The 24,420-nt window shown below is 41.9% G+C and overlaps 1 protein-coding gene across 5 annotated transcripts in view; it reads right to left on the reverse strand.

The window, feature by feature from the left end:
- Window positions 1–260: 260 nt before the first annotated feature.
- robo2 (roundabout, axon guidance receptor, homolog 2) overlaps window positions 261–24,420 on the reverse strand; it is a 198,595-nt gene continuing 174,435 nt past the window's right edge. For 2 of the 5 annotated variants that reach the window (XM_084065107.1, XM_084065105.1), the window contains 9 exons: window positions 23,111–23,236; window positions 18,351–18,507; window positions 16,616–16,879; window positions 14,280–14,500; window positions 7,444–7,626; window positions 6,707–6,865; window positions 6,072–6,338; window positions 4,289–4,483; window positions 261–3,730 (listed from right to left, as the gene is read on the reverse strand). In XM_084065107.1, the coding sequence (XP_083921233.1) occupies window positions 3,729–3,730; window positions 4,289–4,483; window positions 6,072–6,338; window positions 6,707–6,865; window positions 7,444–7,626; window positions 14,280–14,500; window positions 16,616–16,879; window positions 18,351–18,507; window positions 23,111–23,236 (1,574 nt within the window). In that variant the 3' untranslated portion in view covers window positions 261–3,728. The remainder of the gene's footprint in view (window positions 3,731–4,288; window positions 4,484–6,071; window positions 6,339–6,706; window positions 6,866–7,443; window positions 7,627–14,279; window positions 14,501–16,615; window positions 16,880–18,350; window positions 18,508–23,110; window positions 23,237–24,420) is intronic. The other 3 variants (XM_084065109.1, XM_084065108.1, XM_084065106.1) reach the window with 2 other exon arrangements.

A 24,420-nucleotide genomic window follows, 5' to 3' on the forward strand; every position in this document is an offset into this window, starting at 1 on the left:
TTCTCACACAAATCTAACAAACGAATTACTTTGCCAATTCCATGAAACACATGTACTGTAAATAATGGCACAACAAAGGCAAATGTGAGCATAGAATTTGCAAAGGTTTTATGGCATGATACATTTATTCAGCTTGTAGACAGTAAACAAGCTGCTTATCTCGGAATACATTCAAATGTAAAATAGTTTGTGCTAGATCTTGAGAGAGCCATTTAAATTCCTCAATCAGAGAGTTTAAGGCGGTTTCATTTTTCAAAAATATTTTATTTGATAGTGATCCAGGTACAAGGAAAGAAAAGAACATGGATTTATTTTACAGGACATGGGAATGAGACTGTAAAAGTTTATTTATTTTGATCCACTTTTTTTTTCTTCTCGGACAAGGACATGCAAGTGAATACAGAAGGTTGTTTACAGAAAGGAAATAGCAGAATGTAGAAATGGCATTGGAGTGGGGCGTCACCTTGCCCCATACTGTACAGAAAGACTTCACCCAAAACATTCTCTTTTTGTTTTTGTTTTATCCCGTTTTATAGCAAAAAGGTAACACACACATAGGCTACAAAGAACCAACAATATTGAGAAAAGGAACAAAAGAGAGGGAAAGCCAAAGTACTTTTCATCCTTCCAAAAAAATGTTTTTCCCCCAGCTTCTTGACAAGCAGATCATGAGCGGTTTTGCTCCTTGTGTTCAAAGAGGTTATTTTATTTACTTCTTTAGATTTGACACAAGAGAAGCAGCGTGGTGAACATGCAGGACAAAGAGTGACTCGTAATTCTGACAGACTTCTCACTTGGTGCTTCACCTTGCTGTGAGCCTATCAAGTCCTTATGGCCTTACTTCTCTGCTCCGACAGCAAACTTTACAAGGAACCCCACCCCCCCCCAAAAAAAGACATTTTATATTCCACAAATCTTTATGCATATTTCACAATATACTTTTATTATCATTTTAATAAATACAAAAACAACAACACTGTGATTTAAAAGAAAACAATGAGTATTAAAGAGACACTAAAACGCATTAGACATTAGAAATATCAATATTAATTTGGTATGTTCTTTTACTGACATCTTGTCTTAAGGTGGATGGACCAGCACATCGAAAATCTGAATCAAAATCCACAGCCGAAAAAAGAAATGAGGACGACAGCATTGGACATGAAAGGGGGATATTTTTCAGCAATGAAACTGGAATGGCATAGTCAAGTGGAGATGCATATGGATATATACACATATATACACACACACACATGAACACCACGAGAATGTAAATTAACCTGAGATACTCTGTGCACCTCATTTCCAGAACACTGGCCACTGGGCAAATGATATGAAATGACAATGGCAAAAAAGACAACAGTACGACAGCTTCTGACCACCTCTCCTTTATCAACATTAGCGGTACAAAAAACAAAACAAAACAAAAAACACTGAACCAGAAACCTCCTGAACATTAATATTGAAAAAACATTGTTATAAGCAGCGTTTTGGAGTCCATAAAAGGCATACAAAGAAATATGTCAGGGTTTTTTTCATAAAAAAAAATAACAACCAATAATAAAACAACAACCAATAATAACATTGTTTATGAAGGAATCACATAGACTGAGAAAGTTAAAGGCTAATTTATGCTTTGGCAAAAACATTTTTTTGTGGAAGCATAAATTAGGCTTTCCGCTGCAGATTGGGAAGTGTGCGTGCTATAGTGGTCAAACGGATAGAAAGTGGCCTGCTCTACTGTATACTGTCTGTGACTGTAGAGACAGAGGCAGTGGGACCTGCTTGTTAACGTACAAGGTTCTTCTCCACGATCAGTTCACTTTTTGTTTTAGCTTCGGGGCCCAAAGCTACACTGTGCACTAAACACTCTGTCGTGTTTTTTTTTCTTTCTTCCCTCAAATGACGCTGAAGGTTATCGACATGGTATTCTGGCAACCGAGGAGCCAAGCTTCAGTCCAGATAATATACAGCACTTCAAATGGTCCAAGCAGGTCATTGCTTTGTTTTCTTTAATGGGTATTATGAAAAACATGTTAGTAAGTGCTTTAAATTAAGCAAAGAATATTGAATAAAAACAAAACAAAAAACTGAACAAACATACACACAAGACAACTAAGAAAACCAAAAACTGTAGCTCCACAGTTAGGATTTTCAAAGCACAGTAACAGATTGAAGTTTAATTTTTTTCTGTAATATCTGACATTTAATGCACATGTTCTATCGTGGAATGATCATAAGAGATACATACTCCTCTGTCTTTGTCTGTCAGATGACCTATTAAGGCTAATTGAAGATCCATGTATCTATTGTAAGTGCTGAGACTGAATCAAGTGGATAGATTTTTCTCATCTCTCTGCTCTACCCCACCCCTTTCCAACGCATGTCACGCGGACACACACGCGCACGCACGCACGCACGCACGCACGCACGCACGCACGCACGCACGCACACACACACACACACACACACACACACACACACACACACACACACACACACACACACACACACACACACACACACACACACACACACACACACACACACACACACACACACACACACTTTGTGTCTGCTGCAGTGCTGTTTGTAGAAAGCGTGCAGCAAGTATATTAATAATATTTAGGCAGTAAAACACAAACATGAAAAGAAAATGTAAATGCTTGCAGACACTCATACAAAAATAGTGAATACACACCCTACACACACACACACACGGATGCACACACGCACACACACTACCTCCCAACCACCACTCCCCGTTTCTGAAAACAAGACAATGCCTGGAGACCCCCAAAACTGTAAGGGCTGTATGTTTCTGACATCAAACTTCTTAGCACAATTTAAATACTCAACTACTTCACCCAATACGGTACCATCTGTGCACAATTCCTCCAGCCTCAACCAAAACCCCCTCGGGACCCTTAAGTCTGCCACCTAATTAGTCTGGACTGTGGGAACGGGCATCTTATCTGTTGCTGTCCATGAGCAAAGCCTACTCTTTAATATCTCTCTGTACATTAGTATATATTCTTCTCTCTACTTTACAGTACAGAAACTCCTCTTCACATATTCTTCCGGTTCTTCATGTCAGCAGGAGCTGTGTTTTTGTGCTTATCACCAAAATTGCAGTGCAAAAACAATAATTAATAATAATGATAATAATAATTAATCAATGGTAACTATTAACAAACGATGGATTATAAAACAATTATTTTATGGCACGACAGCCACTCAATTCACATATAATACAAATAACCAGATAAAATCAACTACCTGTATATGGAAATAAAAAGCTCAAACTGAATTAGGCTTGCATAGCAATGCAACAACAAGGTAAAGAATATATTTACAGGAAACAAAATTTCCCTTTTTTCCCCTCAAGGGCAGTTGCTTTGAAAATCTGTTGTTCTCATATAGTTTTCTTTTTTTTTTTACTGGCTTTTTTCTAACCAAAAAAATAAAAAAGAAGAAAATAAAAATAAAATACAGTAAGGTACGAGGTGGAAAATATTTTCTTGAGGACGAAAACCTTGTGAGATGTACAGTATATCTGTGTCTATACATCACATTTACAGTTCTCTCACGCTGCTTTTCACAAGTGACCCCCGCTTGACTCCTTTCCTCTGAGAGCACACAGGTAAGGATTAAGTCCATTGCACCAACCAGTGAGGCATCATTCTGTTGGGGACCTATCAGGCTTTCTCCACTTCTCAGGCAGGTCACTCTGTGAGAAGCAAATGAAATGGGAAAGAACAAAAACGGTGAAAAAAACATCTATGGCCTTTATTTAACCACATGAACCGTGGCATCGCTATTTTGTGCACATTTTCACTTGTACAAAAAAAGAAAAATTATTAAATTTTTTTGCTTAAATGATCTCTTCATGATGCTGGCCACCTCCGGTAAAATTGCCTATATCCTTATTGAAAAGATCATGTTGTTCCCACCCCAGTATTACAACGGCCTATGTCAAAAGTGTGACCTAGGCCATTTTATTTTGTGTAAGTAACAAGGCTCACTACATGCCGCATGTGCTTATAGATCGGCTATTTTCTATATTTGTTGTATGACAAAGTATAGGGCTTACTGAAAGTTGTCAAGCACGCAATAAGAATACAATAATACACAGTGGTGTGCTGTGGTAATGATAGCACCGATGTAGCACTAAATTGTTTTCTTTTTCTCTATTTACTTGACCATTGACCCTTTGTTGACTAGGGTTCATGGCATTTACTCAGATCGTGCACTTTGTTAGTCACTGTGGAAATGCTGAATTACGTACATAACTCCCCCGAGTACTGTCCTTGTCCATTGGTCCCCAGGAATTCAGCGTGCTCTGTTGCGGTCCACTGTTGTGGCTGTCGGGGGCCATCAGCCTTGCGTGGCCCCGTGGAGCCCTTGGAGGAGGCCGTACCAGAGGAACTGTGGCCCCCAGGGGAGGGGAAGGAAGGTTTACAGTAGGGTAAGCAACCCTCCTCTGAGAAACACACAGAAAACATCCATACATTCATGAGGTTTGAAAATGGGAATGACAAACGGTTCTAATCTTATCTTGGCATAGGAAAAAAAAATGCATGTTTGCTCAGCGTCTGCATAATGTGCCATGCCATGTGTCATTGAGATGAGTTGGTTGCTACAGTGTGCTAAGCCACATGGAGACAAAGACCCTGCAATCGCACCCCCCCTCCACCCACGTCTGACATCTGCAGTGTGCTGTTGCCAGCGGGCAGTGCCAGGCCATGGCACAGAGGACTCACAGCCTCACACATGGGCCCTGCAGCCACCGGCCGTATGAGGGGGGTAAACAAAATAACAGAGGGGGGGCCGTCTGGCTGGTGTGGTATCCCCTGCTGCAGGGCAGTATAACGTTGACCCTCAGCGGTTTCCTCCATAGCAAGAAATCTCATCATACCACTCCCCACTGCTCCACTAATGACTGTAATAGAGTCTGTCCTGACCTCTGCGGATTCTACTGTGCATCAGCCATCTCTGGAAGCCATATGGGAATTAATTTCTGATTGTTTCTTCAGAGATGCTGATGATTATGGCACCTGTCTGTGTCTCATAGGCTCCCTGTCTGTTAGACTTACTGTCTTTGAAAGCCCTGGCACTACGAGGGCAAGGCTCTAAGGATCACACACACACAGATAGATGTGCGCGCTCACTCGCGTGCGCGCACAGTCACACACCCAAACCACACACGTTGTGTGGTTTGCAGAGTGGCTCCTGTGTTTAAGAAAGAAAAGCTGGGGCGATTGTACTGCTTCTCGGTTGCTGGGGCCTCCTCCCTAGGCTGGACAAGAGTAAGGCAATATTGGCCACAGGAGCAGGGGGAGCAGGGAGGCTGAGGGAGTAGCATTCGTGAAGCCAGAGCAAGTGGCAGACAGTGCAATCTGTTCATGGAAGCCCAGTCTCAACTCAGCATGAAAGCTAACTGAGCACAAGAGCTTAGTAAAAATCTGCCTCTGCTAAAGTACAGCAGCATTATATTATGAATTCTCTCTTCAACGCAAAATGAATGATAACTGCAAATGTGCTCCTAGAGAGTTAATACGTTGTCTACTCTAATGACTGATGAATGATAAGAATCATTATTATTTAATTATTCTGCCATGAGACCGTGCTATTATGGCCTCATGATGAATTTTTCATTGATTTTCTTTAATTGGCATGTAGAATACATGTCATATTTCATTTAACAAACTAAAAGATAATAAACAGATGCAGTTCATGTTATGATAATCATGCAAAGTTTGGACATCAAGACATTACCACATGCATACAGTAGAAACACAACAGCTATTATACAATCAGTATAGAAAATTCATAAATAGTACAAATTGTACATTGCCATGTAAAGATTATCATTATCTAAAGGCCTCCTGCTATCAACGGCCTCATAAGTTAGGTTATTATTGCTTCATACACAAAATATGTTACAAACTATAGCCTGTTACAGAAACGTGGCTCAGAGCTAGCAAAGAACAGAGCATCTATGACAGGTTATCATCTGTGTAAAGACATGGGCTACGTGTTTAGCTTCATTGCATTCCATTTCCTCATACCTGTTTTCTGTCCCCGGCGCCCATCATCCCCTCGGTCCATGGAGCCCAGCCTGTCTTGAGCCTGGCGGTGGTGCTCCAGAGACGTGCGTGTCTGTCTGTCAATGGAGCTCTTCATCTCCTCCAGCCCTGATAAGGGCCCTGTCATTGGCTGGCGCTCCAGGGAGGATGCATTCCTCTCCGCAGGGGGGCCCATGCTGCCTACACTCCGGGCTCCCTGGATACGGCCCTGCCCCTGGCAGGGTGGGGGCTCAGGTGGGGGAGGTAGGTCTGTGGTAAGGAAGAACCACATAGTAATTAATTACATGTTATTATATGCGTGCGCATGCACTTAGTAAAATGCAAGCAAAAAATCTAAAAAAAGATCTTGCAAAAGCATCTCAATCAAATTTTGTTTTTGCTAATTGCATGGGTGCAGTAGTTCATTAAAGTAGTCATCAAAACAACAGAAATGTTTTCTCTATTAATTATGGACTTTAAAAAAAGTGAATATAAAAAGCTAATAATCTGTGTTCAAAACAAATTGTGGCAGTACATGTAAAAGAGAGAGCGAGAGAGAATGCTTTTAATAAATAAAGTATATAGAAGAAATCTCTGTAGGCTACTATATAAAGCAGTATCATGAGTGGAGGTCTCACCATCAGCACTAGGATCTCTCCGGTGCGGTGCTGTTCCCTGGCCTCTGGGTTTGCGGGTGGGCCGGGCAGCCCTCTGGTGGCCCAGGCTATGTGTGCCCATTGTGCTGCCATCTGTTGAGAAGGGACTGTTGGGTCGGGGTCTGTGGGACAGGCCTTTACCTGCAGGGAGAGAGAGACAGTGACATACAGTGTGAGTAGGTTAGAATGAGAATAGCAGCGGGAAGGAGGAAGTGAATTATGAATGAAAGATGGAGTCTTAGTTCTAAACTCACAGGACTCTGAGAAAGGCGTCAGTTAAATAATCACAAAGAAGAAAACCTGGATCAGAATAAAAGTTAGAGCTTTGTAGGAAAGAGAACACGCACCAGTGTGAGGTATTACCAGGTAATTATTCCCTTCAACCCAAACAGGTCAGAGTGCAAAGCCAGGGTAGTTATAGAAAGGCTAAGCCAAAGTAAAGGAGAGACAGAGAGAGGAGGGAGAGTGGCATCCTCTGCCCAGCCATGTACTGTACAGTACAGCTCGTGCCATGCACAACCTGGGCACAGCATCAAACCACAGCAGCAACAGAGGGGAAATCACCAGCCAACTTTATGCAGGGAAACATCAGCCAAAAGACAACAGAGGATCGACTATCAGAGCAGAACAGAGGAGATCTTCATCTTCCAGAGGCAGAAGTTCCAGAGCAGCAGGTTGTGGCTTGCTAGGCTCTCTGCACACACACACATGGCACAAACCTCTCTTGCTGAGGCTAGTACCCTCCAGGCGGTAACCAGCCTTATCTGCAGCTGCCACCAGGGCCTGGGCAAAGCTGCAGTGTGTGAAGATGGAGCCATCGGAGGAACTGCCCAAACTGGACCTGTGACTGGAGAAATTACGCTCGTCCTCTGAGGCCGAGCCCCAGCCGTTCACCATGGATCCTGTGGAACACCACAGCTACAATTTCAGCCAGCCTCTGCGTGTAAACCTATTATAGTCTAAGCTTCTGTGTGTGTGTGTGTGTGTGTGTGTGTGTGTGTGTGTGTGTGTGTGTGTGTGTGTGTGTGTGTGTGTGTGTGTGTGTGTGTGTGTGTGTGTGTGTGTGTGTGTGTGTATGTGTGTGTGTACTGTCCTGTACAATATGTGGTTCAATGTCTATCTGTGTGTGTGTGTGTGCGGGCATGTCTGTGCATTATTTTAAAATGTAAAGTCTCATGTTATTTCAACTGTTGGATCCAATTCCATGGACTGCACTTCAATATGAACATCTGCGCTGCTTTGAGGACATTTTGATGGAAGCAGCAGCTCTTTAATCTTACAATGAGGCACAAAATGTAAGTCAAAGTTTGTTCCGTTTGCTGCAGGGCTTCGCTATTGGCAGGAATGAAGCACTTTGTACAGCTCTTCTGTTTTGACCTGCCCTCTTTCAATTGACTCACACACATACTGTAAACACACGCTCACACACGGACATAAATACACACACAAATCCTGACCAGTACATTTCCATACAAGAATAGAGAAGAGCATAACCAAGAACAGTATTGCAAGTGAAACAAATGAGCCTGCTCAAGCAGAAAATACAGTAGCATACAAAATAGCATACTGCATCAAATATCTTATGGTACCATATAAAGTATACTGTATGCCTAGCTCCACTGTCTAAAGCAGTGATTCTCCACCTTTTTCACGTCAAGGACCCCAGTTTGATATGCATTAGGACCCCCTACTTTATTTTGTTGATTTTTTCTTTGCGATGCCAATCTACACAATAAATAGTGTTAATTTAACTTTGAGAATGTACAAATGGTTCCGAATGGACCATTACAGGTCCATTTGACCCAAACGGGACCATTTGGTTCATAACTATCAATAATTTAGCTGTCGCCCCCTGGAAATCCCTCAAGGACACCTTGGGGGTCCCCGGACCCCATGTTGAGAACCAGTCTTAAGTGATATGACTAAGTAGAGATATTGTTTGAATACAAAATCAATATAGCTCAGTTATAGGTGAGTAAACAAGGACACTGGAAATATGTAACCCCATATATCTCTTTCAGGAGGATTAAAGGACGTTGGGATAATATCATGAGGGAGAATTAATCAATACTTTAGCATCCCAGAAGTACCAAAAGATAATGGAAAACCTGACGAGATTGAGGCGGTTCCCGTAAGACTCACATTGTATATGCACAACTTCTTGTGGCTTTCTGCTTGTGAATCAGTGCTACTGTAAGTATGTCCTTATGTTCTCCGATTGTTTTTCCCTCATATGAAGAGCCAAGCCCGCACTTTAAATATAAAAGAATCAGTTTGCCAATAAAAATATGCCACTTTGGCAAGCAAGAGCACAGAGCACAGTCGGCTAATATGACAGCTTTCTGTGGGACTAGCTTGGCAGACATTGCTAAAGTGGCAAGTGCCCAAGCACACCGCTCACGCACGCACACACACACACACACACACACACACACACACACACACACACACACACACACACACACACACTTGGATGAATGGGGGTTCAGATGTCTAATTAGGCACAAAAGAGGGTAAAGGTCACGTGGAGTGGGGGTTGGAGATTTAAAAAAAAAAGTTACACACAGTAAAGGTCAGTGAATAGTATACAAAAAGTCACAAATAGAATTCTGGTGGTAAAAGCAGGCCGGGAGTGAAATAAAGCCAGTTCAAGCCCATCTCAGCTGAAACAATAAGAATGTAGTGTCTCTTTGGTGATGGCAGTCCTCATTCAGCACAACGCAACATAACTAGAAGTGGGCATGAGGACGTCGGTTTGGGGGCAGAGCTAAAGTACCTGCCCACCACCGTGGAGACTGGGGTTTGAATCCTCTGCGGTGCCTCCGGCTTGGCTGGGCACTCCAACGAACACAATTGGCCATGTTCACGGGTGGTAAGCCAGCAAGGGAGGGTGTTCTCTGTCGCTATGCAAGTGACTCCGGTTGGTCGAGGCGTCTGACACTGTTCAGCAGGGAGTGGAACTGGGAAGGATAGCGTGTTCTTCTGTGCACGTTACGCCCTCCCGGTGAAAAGAAGCGGCTGGCGACTTCATGTGTATCAACGGAGACATGTGGTTGTCTACACCCTCCCCAGACCAACAGTAGGGGTTGGCAGTGACATGGACTACAGTATGCACATGGGGGAAATTGGCATAATGACTAAATTGAGGAGAAAATAAATAAATTATGCATAATGCATAATGTGATTCTAGATTGTTAAATAAGACATTAGGAAATCTCTCTAAAATGGATTTCCTCACCTATGAACTTTTTAAACACATTATGACGTTGAGGTGGTTATTGTGCCACTAAAAATACCATACAATTGTAATTTGGTATTTCAAAACATTTTGTATCCATGTTGCAACAAATTACTGTCACATTAATGGAAGTTTTGAAGACCAAGAAGCTGCCCTCAAATTCCCACCATACAGCACAGACTACAGATTACAGACAAGTAACTACATTGTGACCTATCTTGACAAGCAATTTTCTTTGAAAATGTCCTTTTCAGAAAGAAAGAAAGACAATTCCTTGGGTCCAATCCTCCCACAAAGAATAGAGCAGATAATGAAGTATAGGCAATGCCAGCTGAAGCACTGAGGCTTCCAGCTCCTCCACCTCAGCTAAGGAACACTGCCTCAGCAAATCACATCACAAAATGACTTTTCAGTTGCACTGGCTATCTCCTGCTTTACCTTTGGAGCACTTTAATTCTCTGGAACTACACTCCAATCAAACTGTAATCATCGCAAAATAATTTGATAAAAAATCAATCTGGTTTTCTCTTTCTGCTCTGGAATTGTGTTTTATTCTTTGGTCCCCAAGTCAAGGGCCGATCCTTTCTACTATGGGAATGTCATTTTATCATGTCTTGCATCAGAGCAATGGGCGAAACCATGTACTCTAAAAACCACTTGCTGTCACCTCCCATGCTCCATGCACTAATAGAGCAAGGCCAGTAAATGGGAGCTTGCTGGGGGCAGTAAAACCCAGCCTAGGTCCCTGCTGCCACTAAAACTGATTTATACTGACGGAGACCCTCATCTGCATGTCGTTAATCGGGGGAAATCATTCCCCCTGACGAGCAGGCGTCTCTACCTGCCGCCAAGAGACGTGACCCCGCTCCTCCCTAACATGGCAAAGCTTTATGGGAAAGTAATCGCCCAGAACAACCGGGCTCTCCGCTCACTATGGACACAGCCGCCTTTACAGCTATCTACACCACAGCATTATACCACCTACTGTATACCTCCACCTCTGCACACAGAGCTTGATAACACCTGCTTGTTCACTTCATCATGCAGGCTTAGACTAAACATGGCCATCTAATACCCGGTGGAACAGCAGGCTTTACATTTATCTGCTGAAAAATATGCTGTATTATCTCAGCACATAAAATAACACATTGGGAAGCCCAAACAGACAACCTGCTGGAGAAAAATGCCCCCCAGGAGGAGAGAGTTGGCTTTTCCTTTTTTTCTAGGCCAAGAGTGAGGATGTTTGATTTACTGGCCTTTGGTGTAACATTAAGGAAACAGACCTATTTCCATATTATTAAAACAATGACAAATCTATCAAGTGTGGCTTGACAAGAGTCTGCCCCCCCCCCCCCCCCCCCCCCACATTTCTGTACAACCTCAAAATGGTGGCCACGATAAATCTCGGCACTTTCCTCTCAGACTCTCCCACCCCAACCCCCACCCAACCCTGGAGCTAAAACTGCGGCTATGCTGTCAAAGGATGGGGAGCGAGGGAGACTTGCAGAGAGATAAGAAGAAATAGTGCTGTCTTCAGAGTAATACAGTGGAGACGAGATGCAGCAGATTAGGGCCCAGTTGCTGCTTTATATTCCTCTAAATATATCAGCGGCTGCATGTGTCACCACTATTGCAGCCACTGTTCCATCATCCCACAGAAAACTACATGTAGTGCTGCCACCGACTGGGTAGGCCAAGCAAACAGCCGTGTCAACCATATCAACCCCTCCCCTCTCACCCCCTCTCTTTCAGCTCCTATCCTTTGCCTTTGCTCTCTTCTTCCTGACCACTCAATAATTTATTTCTTTGAAGTCTTGCAGAGTAGCATTTAATTTTTTTTTATGCACCAGCTTTACTGAGAGTGCTTAAAGGGATAGTTCACCCCCAAAAAAATCGTATTTTCTATCAATTACACACCCTGTGAAGCCTTGAATTCATGGAGAATCTGGAGATTTTTTTTGTTTTTGTCACATCCCTAAGCCAATAATTTGAGACTCAATGGAGACTCTTTGGAGTCTCCTACTTGAGACTCTGCCAGTCATCAAATTATTGGAATGCAACAAAAATAAAAAATCTCCATGAATTCAAGGCTCCATGGAGTGAGTAATCAATAGAAAGTCATTTTGGGGGTGAACTATCCCTTTAAGCAGATACAACATATGATAACATAGAACAGGGGTACTCAACTACAAATCTTGAGGGTCCACAAATCATTTTTTGAATAAGGCAAAGGTCCGTTTTTTTAAGTCAGTCAATCGAGACAAGCTTATCAAATCGGATCCCCTCCCAACCAACCAACTTAATAAAACTGGGGTGCAGAGCAGCGGCGCAAATCTGGGTTGAGGCTAGAGGGGATCCCCCGCACGTTTCCAAAATGTTGAGTTTTTTTATTTTCCTCTAATCTAGCTAATTTGACACTGTGTTATGTTAATTCTTCATTATTAATAACTTACGATGCATAAGTGGGTTCAGATTCTATTAAAAAAGTATTTTTAACTATTTTAACATTTATTTTAATTATTGTAAATGATTTGGGGGAGTCCAATCTGAATCTAGGGGGAGACAAATCTCCCCCGTACCCCCCGGGATTTCCACGTCTGGTGCAGAGTATGAAAACATACATGAAAATAAACATGAGAACAACAGAACAACAATTCAATACTTTTTCACACCAAGAATCTCCCAAAAATATATCCCTTAAAAAAACACACAGGGAGGTGTCCTGATGAGTACCCCTGTCATAGAGTCATAGTGTACACGTATCTAATGATTGATTGATTGATTGATTGATTGATGTAAACAGCATGAGGTACAGTCAGACATTAAGGCTAAAAGGATAACACAAAAAAGTCCTGGGGACTTGTTTCCATTGTGGTCCTATGTATTAAATTCATCAACATAGTCTCCCTCTGTCAACATACAATAGCCATGCCATCCATGTTATTTACAATTCCCCTGGCTTCAGAGAGGTCAAGTTTCAACCTCCAGTTTACCAATAAGCACCATTTGGTAGAAGAGGAGCAATACAGGAGGTCTAGCATGTTTAGACCATTGACTACGACCCATGGTCGACCCACCAAAGGACAGATTGTTTCAAAAGTATAGCCGAAAATAGTCTCTGACGAACATTTCACTTCAGAAAATAGCAAAACCTGGTCATTATTTCCAAATCTAACAAATGGGAGCATGCTTTGAAAACATTTTCCAAATGGCCAACAGAAATGTAAAGTACATGGCAAGTCGTATGGGCTAAACATGTCAGACCACCGCTATGGGCCTTTAAAGACCCAGCCCCTGCCGTCTCTCCTGTTCCAATGTCATGCCCTTCATGTGTCCCTCCGACAGACGGCTGTAAAAGCTTTCAGTGAGTTGTAAAAATGGAAATGGTGCCTCCAGTCTGGAATGGGATATGCCGCACGTGAAATTTATTTCAAATCTCCCAGGGAAGATATGGTTGGCACTGGTGTGGAGTTAAATCACAGTCACTCTATTCCCTGTACCTCCCCATCTCACTCCTTCCTTTTAATTTCCCTCTCACTCTCCTGTTTAAAATTCATGGACTTTCTTATCTCTTTTTGGGAAACGATAATTACAATTTGCCAGAGCGAGCCAAAGGTACATGATTGAGGTAAATTCAGTAGCATGTTAGTTTACAATTTGCATACAACAGGCTCATAAAGGACACGTTATGAGGAACAATTGTTTACAAGACATTACAAATGGATGTGAATACATTTCAGCGCACAGTTCAACTCATCATAGCATTTCACACCACATCTCATTAAACTAAGCAGTTAATCAATTCAGACACACAAACACAAACTATGTACTGTATATGTATATTATCTGTGCGCGCGTGTGTGTGCGTGTTTGAGACAAAGATTTTTTTGTACATGTACTACACATGTATTACATGTATTAACGTGAACAATTGGAACACTGAAATTCCATCACGTCTTAAAGGGGAAATCCACCCATTTTCAATATTTAACTATGTCATTAATATAGCATAAAGGAGTTGTGTGGAAATAAGAAAAAAGTTCCCCCCTTTTCTTTTTGCCTTGAACTGGAGGATTGATTGTGAGTTTAACGTTGCAAATTACAACGTGATGACTCATCATGTTGTAATTTGCAATGTTAAACCCACAATCAATCCTCCAGTTCAAGGCAACACAGAAAGGGGGGAACTTTTTTCTTATTTCCACACAACTCCTTTATGCTATATTAATGACATAGTTAAATATTGAAAATGGGTGGATTTCCCCTTTAAGGTAACAGCAATATTGAATACCGACTGCATGGCATGGGCCAGCTTACCTGTTAAAGAGCTGTCCAAGTTGTCCATGCTGGAGCCTGGTGTGTGCTCGATACCACGGGGATGCCTGGCCCCGTAGCCTTCATCCTCCTCCTCCTCCTCCTCTTCCTCCTCCTCATCCTCATCAGCGAGATCAGTCTCCAGGTCAGATACCAGTGTGCTAGACACATACCCCACGGGAGGGGCTGGGGCCTGGGGAGGGAGGGAGCCCCCCTGCAAGTGCCTGGTGAGAGAGAAAGACAGCATATAATGTATATTTACGCCCCCCAAAATGCAGCAATGTAGAGTGTTGGTGAGTGGCAGAGCACTCAGCAATTTTTTTTATAAAAGACAGGATGACAGAAAGAGGCAGATCCGAGATGGAAGTGGAACCATCAAAGCTAACTTTACAGCTCAATGCTTTCACATCCTATGCTCTGAATACATTTGGACAATTCCACTAATTCTACGGTGCTGTGGCTTGCATGCTAACACAATGACCCACTAATTGCAGCTGTAGAGAGTACAAAGGCATGCTCTCTGAGCCTGTCGACACGAGGCTGTCACCTCATAGACAGCCCGCACCACTGACAGCCGTGTTTGTTTGAGTAGTGCCATGTCATTGACGTGGTCTGCAGCAGAATTTGGTTGTAATTACTGTCTCTCTCCTGTTGTCAGAGATGCTCTCTAACCAACATAGTCATTACTGGGTAACATGACAAGTCCTTACTGACAACACTGTCCTTTAGCCTTCCACCATGAATGGATGCCAGTCTCGCATTCTCTCTGCATCGCCGACAGATTGAAGCATGGCCTCCATTTGACTTACATGAGCACCACAACAATGGAATGTGCCGCAAGAGGTTTGGTGTGTGTGTGTGTGTGTGTGTGTGTGTATTTGTCAGGGGGGTAGCGTGTCCTAAACATGGGTGGCAATGAAAGTGCGTCTCTCTTGATGAGCAAAATACAGAAGCCATCCAAGTGGTTGCATGGGTCCATAGATGTCAAGAGATGAATGAGTGTTTGTCTGTAGCACAATACAACAACTTCAAAATTGACCTGAGAATACTGTAGGTCTGAATAAGCCCTTGACAATGAACAAAATATACAGTAGGCATTTAAAATTAATGATTTAAAAAAAAGATTAATGATAACTATATTTGTGAGGGCCTTTTCTTAAGTTACTAATGCATGTATTATTAATTGAACAAAAGGAACAAAAAAAAACAATCAGCTACAACGAATGGGAGACTAGCTTGTTAAAGCTGACTCAGCTCAACTCAGAAACCATATGGGACCCCCGACAAGCAAATTAAAAATACTACAGCATAATGCAAAGTTATTAAAAAATAATAATAGGGGCAATATTATGTGATCCATTAAAAACAAGCTTTGAATTGTAAAAAACAATTAAAAAGAATTTAAAAAGTTTGATGCTTGCATTTTCTCAGGTAAGTTAGACCTCAACTTGCCTACAACTACAACCATTACAAATGTGCATCAAATGGGCAAGGCATGGTGCAATGCGCTGCAGTATGCTGCGATTTGCGGTACAATGCCTGAGTAGTTCTGGTACAGTAACTCAGTACAGAGACACCAGGTGCACAATTAACAATTTTAACCATGGCATCCCAATTTTGGGTATGTCATTATGTGCGAATGTTAATGAAATGAATTAAAGAAAATTGAAAATAGCAGATCTACAAGTTCTCAAGGCATCGCGGTGAGACGTGTTGTGAGCTTGTAGATCGGCTACTTTTGAAATAATTCAGAATTTTTTTGGGGTTAAAGGATCTACACCATGAATTTAAAAAAAAATATATATATTTGATATCATATTGTTTATGTCCCTCAAATGTTTTTCAAAAGGTTTGAGCCTAAATCAAGCCTCAGATATACTCATTCCAACTAACTTCTGGCTTATAAAGCACTTTCACCTGCAATACCACATTGTCCTGTTTGGCACGTGGCACTATTGAGCCAGTTTGTATGCATGTTATCTCCTGGTTCTGTGTGGAAAAAGGAAAAAAAAGAAGGAAAAAAAAGTAATAAAAAAAATATATTTATTTTTTAGTTGGAACTGAAAAAACGGGAGGGATTGTATCACTCGTGACGTCACTTTCGGGTGCGAATCAGTTTGGCCTGTTTTGAGACCAAGTTACAGAAAACCCCAGATATGCTGTGCAAGCCTGCGTGTTCAAACTGGGGTATTTTTGGGGATAGAAGAGAGGTAGGGGAGACCAAAAACACACAAAAATGAAGGAAAAGTTAAAATTCATGGTGTAGTCCCATTAAGTTAAAGTGGTTGAAATGGCTGTACTTGTAAATGTCCATTTAAATTCAGTGGGTGTTACTCTACCATGTCTGCTTTGCCATGTCCAGCTGGTATGCTCTGGTCAGCTCATCCAAATGTGCCTGGAGCATGGGCTGCATCTCGTCACGGGGCGAGGGGGTGAGGGTGGCTGTGGACTGCTGGCCAAAGGACACTGCTGCTGGTGAAGAGGCCACCCCGCGAATGGGTGGAGTGGGAACCCTCTCCTCTTCCTCCTCCAACTCATCCTCCATCCCCTGGTGAAGGTACGTTTGCACGGGCATGGGAGGGCCCCAGCCGTCGCTTTCATAACTGGGATAGGATGTGGAGAGGTTACTACACCAATCACATGATGTGTGCTCAGGAGTTATTCTGATCATTTGTATCACAAGACCAGTGTTGGGGAAGGTACGATCAAAATGTAATGCATTACAAGTTACTGGTTTCTTACAACAAAAAAGAATGCTACATTACAATATTACTTTGTTTGCCATGGTTGGGAGGCAGAGATTATGTTTTCACCCGTGTTTGTTTGTGTGTGTGTCTGTCTGTCTGTTTGTTTCGGCACCAAACTTTTCATGCAAGGAAGACCCGCCCCAAATGTTTCGGCCTTGTGGTGGCGTTATACCAGGCCACTTTAGATTTTGTCCATAACTCTTGAAATGTAGGTCGTACAATCAAAACCTCTATTGTACCTTTATTGTAGTATGGACATAGTTGAATTTACTGTACAGTTTGCAATTTGTTAATACAGTATTCAATCAATCCATCCATCAATCAAAACTTTGGTCATGACATATCCCCTGTGGGCAAATATAGGATGAAGGGATAAGCTTGCATGCCCTATGACACCAAAGGTAACAGGATGTCTAAGTGGAATTCATACATGCTAAACCAACCGTGAACCATGAAGCTCTGTGACCTTGTCAAACCTTTTAAAGAATGTCTTTTTTTACAGTGCAGAGGGGAATTGTGGAGCTGCTCTGGCTTTAATTCCCAATAACTGTGTGCTTATAGATCCTGAAATAATACTGCTAATAAAAATGAATGTTCATTAAACGAATTTGTCAGTGCACACTCCATAGGACATAACTGTTGCCAGATAACTGCTGCCATTAAAAGCAGTCTTAGATTTACAGTGTGGTGGACTCCTCATTTTCCAGAGAGACCATTAAAGCAGATGACCCTCCCAGATTGGAAATATGAGTGAGAGCAACACCTACAGTACTAGCCGCGAGACACACACACACTATCATGCCTACAATACTAACCCAGAGACACAGAGCAGCACACCAACAGTACTGGCCCAGACACACAAACCCACTAGCCCAGAGAGACACACTTTTAGAACACAGTTTAACTTTGTCCCAGTTGGTGATTGGTGAATAACATGCCTTGTGGATAAACTGCCCATTGTTTGTGGCCTTTGTCTCTGTTCGGAATAATATAATCATTAATGTTAATAATCACGTTTTTCCAGTGTGGGACAACTACAATCTGAAGCCATCAATGCAATCCATCTAATATTTCTAGTTTTCTAGAAAAAATTGCAGAGGACAGGCTTGTTGGAACGTGTGGTAATTGACAGCTGTCATCGCAATTAGCTTCCTACACTCACACTGTAAGACAAAATACACTTGACTTAGTATCAAAATATGCTGCTTGCCAAAAACTACTTATTTTCAAAGTAATTTACGATGAGTGATGCCGTAATGCAATGAAGCATAAATTAGGCTTCAGCATTGCCGATTTTGGTGAGGTTTGGTGAAGTTTGCTGACGTACCCTCCTTCATGGTGGTCGATGGGATAGTGGTCCATCTCAGTGCCAGGGAGAGGGTGAATAGGGGGAGGGGGCAGGGGAACGTTTGCCCAGTTGGAGCCGTTGGCCTTGGTAGGTTTGGCACTAGCCTTGGTCTTCTTCTTCTTCCCCCCCTTTCCACCTTGGAGGGAAAATGAATAGGAAGATGAAGGGTTAGAAAGAATGATTCCATGAAAATTTAAATGTAAAACACAAAATCTGAATATACAACCAGGGAGAGCTTTGTGAAATATAAACCATCTCCAAATAACGTTAGATATTCCAACCTCAAAATCTATTTAGTGTGGGTATGAAGCCAAAACACTTCCATTGTATGTGCAATTCAGCACGCCCATAGAAAGTCAGACAATTTCATACACAAGATTTCAATGGGCTCTCGCCTGTCACATAGAACCTCAAGGCCGCCAGATGAAAAGCATGCCTCCATTGATTGATTGGCTAGAAAGCTTCAAATCTCCATAGAAACGAGAGAAAATGGCAGTAAAGCAGAGCTTTATGCTCCACCCATCCCTCAGTGTCCCTTTCCACACATTGGCTTTCACAATGAAATATCTCACTTCACGCCACAGCATCATCACGAATGGCTTGTGTAGTGTCACTGTGGTCCTAAGAGAATCACTGAGAGTCTATTACACTTTCATTTATTTTATTACATCAGAAAGCCCCCTCAACCTCATCCATTTGTGCCCATATATGGAGCTGATGATTTGTTTGCGGCTGATGCCAGTTGTATGGCATGACACATTGAGGTTAGACAACACACTCCATATTTGGGCAGAGCTGTTTGTGTGTTGTATGTATGTAACATTTCAATTGAAACTGGCAATAACAATAGTTATTGCCAGTTTAACCACTTACAACCTGGCGTCCCTATTTTGGCAATGTCACTTTTGTCCAAAAATGAAGAAGATCTTAGAAAAAAGCTAAAATAGTATATGTACAAGGCCAAGCTCATAGGACCTTGTTGATCAGCTATACACTATTTTCTTTTTAAACCCATTTCGCAATAGAGGCTATGGCTATTTGGGGGTCCTTGGCATGGGAAAGTTTGGGAACCCCTTCTGTACACGATAGGAGGGAACTCCTTTTGATGAATTCCTTTTGTGGTAAGCTGCAGTTCCTTCCCTTGAAAGCACCTTATATCTCAATCCAGAAAATACAGTAATTCAACGTCACCCGGCGGCCACAGAGACCAGTGACAGCCATCGTTAGGAGCCTCTGTTACAGTATGTACATTTGTATCTGTCATCGGTTGGTCAAACCTTACTGCCAAGGGCCTCTAATCACTTCTCCACAAAAGAAGGCCAAGATCAAATAACCCTGTGCTATGTACAGTAACATCACGTAATCCACTAAACTGACTTGACTTTAGCATGGCTATAAATTAACAAAAAATTGCTGATAACAGCCAATGAAGAGGTAATATTAATTCTGAAAAACACTGTAAAATGTGTACCTCTTCACCAATCAATAAAAAATAAATAAAGTACTTTTTGGACGACGAAAAGAGAATTTACTCCAAAGCTGACTGCATCCCAATACTCTGTGCATGAGAAGAAATATCATGCGCGAGGAGCTGATAAAGGTGTCAGAATAAAATTGATAAAGAATGGAAGTAATAAAAGAAACAACTGTAAGCCCAAGGCAAGAGACACCACAGTGTAACTATAGTCTGAAAGTAATTGGGTTTCCTAATCGCACCTCTGGGCGACGCTCGACTTTTACCAATAACTGGCGAGCTGGCGTGATTGTTCAATCCCCTCCCCTACCCCCAAGTCCCTCCACACAAGACCAGCCATCAATATTGAAAATGAGTCTCTTCCAGGGAAGGATGGTCTGGCACTGGGATGACTGCAGCTCACCCCAAATATGAAAAGTACAGAGGGGAAAACTGTGGCTAGGAGCTACACAGGAATTACACAGCAAACCCATCTCCACGGACAAAACCGGGCCTCTTTTCAAAGGGGAGCTAATACTAAATATAGACGTGGAGCTGGGTATTTATACCTCAGGTCTGGGCGCTCCCAACCTACAGTATAACTGCAGGGCCGCACGGCCTCGAGCTTTGTTTTTATTGGGTGCGTCAGTGCTGAAGAGGGGAACCCACAGAATGGAGACTCCAGAAGGACTCAGCCAGATATAACTTTAGCAGTGGGAGAATAATTGCAAATACAGTGTCCAATTTGCTGACCGAAAGGAATTTCTCATAATAGCTAAGATTAGTAAATTAGTGGATAAATCTATGTGCTTTATACAGTAGGTTACTGTCAAATGTCACCCATGCCGTTTAATGTTGTGCTTTATATTAAGATTTTATATTGTGAGTAGTTGGCAGGTGCAGTAAGATGACAACTTGCTTTGTTCCTCAACCATGGACCATGTAGCTTGTTAGAGGGCCAAAGTGTGTGTGTGTGTGTGTGTGTGTGTGTGTGGGGGGGGGGGGGGGGGGGGTGGAAAGGGTGGTGTATTCTTAGTTACAAAATGCAGGAGATAGCATGGAGACGACTGGCTAACTAAACTCGTCTCTCTTCCTCTCCTCTCCTCTCCTAAGATGCCTTTTAATGAGCAACACATCCCCAGTGGAGATCCATGCTGTCATGAAAGCTGCTCTATTTCTGTTCCTTTTCATCCTTCTCTCCTTTCCCCCAGACCTGACATTCATTATTCCCTACATCTCCAGAGAGATGTGTTAGAGAGAGAGCGACACAGAGAAAGAGAGACAGAGACAGAGAGAGAGAGAGAGGGGGGGGGGGGGGGGGGGGCAATGCACTGGATCTTCTCTCTTCAGAACACTGAGCTTTACTTTAGCTGGAGTCAGAATTAAAGCTCAGTTTGTGGCGAATCAAATGCCCGCCCTCTACTTCTGTAAGCTCATGTGCCTCATACCGTATTGCCTATAGTAGTAGGCAAAGGTGAAATTGACATGCTGTTACTTTTATTGCACAGTGCATCCATCCATCTTTTCAATATCTCCTTCAAACTGTAACTGTTATTCAAAAGGCAGCTTCTTCTTCCACTATCTCACTAAAAGAGGTTTGAGTCATTGGTACAGTAGCCTTTTTCTTTTACAATAGCACACATTCTTATAATAATAGTGTTACTTGAAGTCATACAGTACTGTGTAACATTATTTTAGTAAGTCTGCTAAAGACATATCTGGTAGCTCTGTTGTCATTACAGTGTTTGTCTATATGGACGTACCATTCAAAAAGCAACGCTGTAGGGTCCTAAGACCCGAGGATATTTTGGAACACAATTTGTCAAAAACAGTATCTATTAACTTTAAAATACACACACATTTTGGAGTGAGTGCTAGGGGCAGACACTTGCACATAAAAATGTGCTTTAGAGAAGTTGTAAAAAAAATAAAATAATAATAATAATAATATTTGGAATGGTTATTGTGAAACATATACCAGTAAAAGATTAGATCAAAAACAAATGTTGTTACATTTAAAAACATAACACTTTAAGGGCTACCAATGTAAGTTCCAAGGTTAGAGTCCCATAAGTAGTGTGGGGGGAATCAAATTATTGTGTCCAAATATGGGTGAAATACCTTGTGAAAATATCTCACGGCAGACAAATGAAATACAAATGTAAGCTAAAGGTGATCAAGCACTTGAACTCTCTGCAAAACAAAACAACTAAAAAGGCAAATAAATAACCATTATCTGTTTGCCATCTGGTGGTCACCCATGGTTAATAGTATATATTCTCTTCAATAAATTACACCCCAGAAAGGTCTCTCTTTTCTTTTCTTTAAATCATATTTCCCTCAGTCTGAGGAAATAATACTCCAGAATCCACAATGTCAGGCCCTTCACAAACCTGCCTGGAGCGAATGAAAAGAATCAGTCTGCAAGGCATTCCATCTCCAGCCCTCTGTGTCCCAGTGCATTGAATTAGAGACCAGTTAAAGCAGTGGGTTGTAACTAGATTAAAGAGGAGAGAGGAGGGGAGGCAGGCAGAGAGCTGTGTCTGTGTCCTATAAATGACATTGTAATTCTCTGAACATGGGTTTTAGTGTAGCCGGCCACCATTAGGAGAAGAGGGGAAACGGGAGGTATTTTCGCCACTATATCCAGCCAAGCGTCTCTGATGGTGCGTGTGTGTGTGTGTGTGTGTGTGTGTGTGTGTGTGTGTGTGTGTGTGTGTGTGTGTGTGTGTGTGTGTGTGTGTGTGTGTGTGTGTGTGTACGCACGCACGCGTAAACAATCCACTCTGTCTGAAGGAGTCCCTCTGCCCCCATTTCCGTCTGCTCATACACTCATGGAGAGATAAAGCCTTTACAAGGCCCAGCAGTAACAGCCGAAACCCAAGCACTAGAGCCTGGAGCCATCCTCTATGATCAGATCACAGTAACACTCTTTCTCTGTGACTGTCAGGTGAAATCTTTTCTTTTAATGGGCTCAAACCATATCATACCATGGACTGCTTATTTGAAACAACGATTCACTCTCACTTACAGTACATGATACAGGTACAGAGTCTGCTGTTGAACAATACATCATTGCCTTGAAATGAATAGTAGCTAGTTGGAGCTGAGTGAGCAAAGCGATATTGGTGAGGGAGGACAGTGTTAATATAAAACCCCTGTACATATCAGGTTTGCACATGCAAATAACCAATCAATAAAGCAATTAAGAAGTCAGTTGGTCATAAAGTAAAACGTCAGAGCCCCCCGAAGCGCCCCCCAGAGTGTTTCCCAGCTGTAAACCAACCTGAGAGGCTGCCACTTCGCTCAGAGCTGTTGTGAGAGCTGGTGGTGCTGAAATCTTGTGATTGGTTGTGTGGGATTCTATTAGATAATCCTTCGGCCAATCGATAGTCGGGAATGAAAAGGAGTGCTATAGTGGAGGGTTAAAGGGCAAAAATTACAGTGGCATCAGGTGACTGGCAGTTAGCACAAGCACATGCATACATGCAGTTAGAGCATCAAGCAAGCAGTGGATCAGTACCTCTATCCATGTAAGGTTCCTGTGTTGACTAAGGCTCGTCTCTTTCTCATTGACACGGTTATTGAACTTGGTAATGTATGAAAGACAATGTTTGTTGTACATCTTTAACCACTTTAACCCTGGCATCCCTATTTTGGTCATGTATATGCAAATTCTTTCAAAAATGTAAAATATTTGTAATTGTTTGGTTTTCTTAAATAATGCTTAAGCACTTTCAACCTGGCAACCATTCTAAAATAGCTGATCTACAAGCTCACAACACGTTGCCATGCAAGACGTTGTGATATTGTAAAGTAGATTGTGTCTTTTCACTAGTCGTTATTCGACGAAGTATAGGGCTTATTTGGTTAATAGAAATGTCTAGAAGGACATAAAAGGAGGAAATAATCTTTCATTAAAGTATTTTCAATCAATTACATGTGGTTTGTGAATCCAGTTCTAAAGTATTTGAGTCAGTATAGTTTCCTTTCATTAAACATACTCATATATTATCTTACTTCTTCAAATTATGCAAATAAACATTAGGAAGGGATTTATTAGAGATGCATTACATTACAGAGACTATGTTAAAGGTACAGTCTAATTAATCTATCACTCAGTTGGAAAATGAGATCATAAATATGTATTAGATTAATAACCTAGGAATAGGCCTACTCATTAATCGTTTAAAGTATAAAAAACCTACACAAGGTTTAAAAGACAATCCAACATCAAATCCCTGGTAATTCATTTGGATAATTTTCTTAAATATTAGTCCAGCTAAAATGGACAGGTAATTATTTATGTCTCTGAGAGTGTGCAAATGTAAGGGTACATTTGGTTACATTTGCACACTCTCTCTCTCAGAGTAAAATTAACACTGAGGATTTCACCAATGAGCGGTGACTGTGAACAAGGAAGCAGGGCACTCAATACCTACAGTATCTATACTTTTATAATTATATGGTCATTCTGAAACTGGACCAGTAGCGCCATCTTCAAAACTTCAAGGAGATGGATGCTTGACTTAACTGCACAAGTCCTTCATAATGTGTTTATTCAACCTCCAAAAGTGAAGGCTCAAAATCAGTTAT

Source organism: Gymnoscopelus microlampas (assembly GCF_963454915.1).
Source record: "Gymnoscopelus microlampas genome assembly, chromosome: 8".
Lineage (NCBI taxonomy): Eukaryota > Metazoa > Chordata > Actinopteri > Myctophiformes > Myctophidae > Gymnoscopelus > Gymnoscopelus microlampas.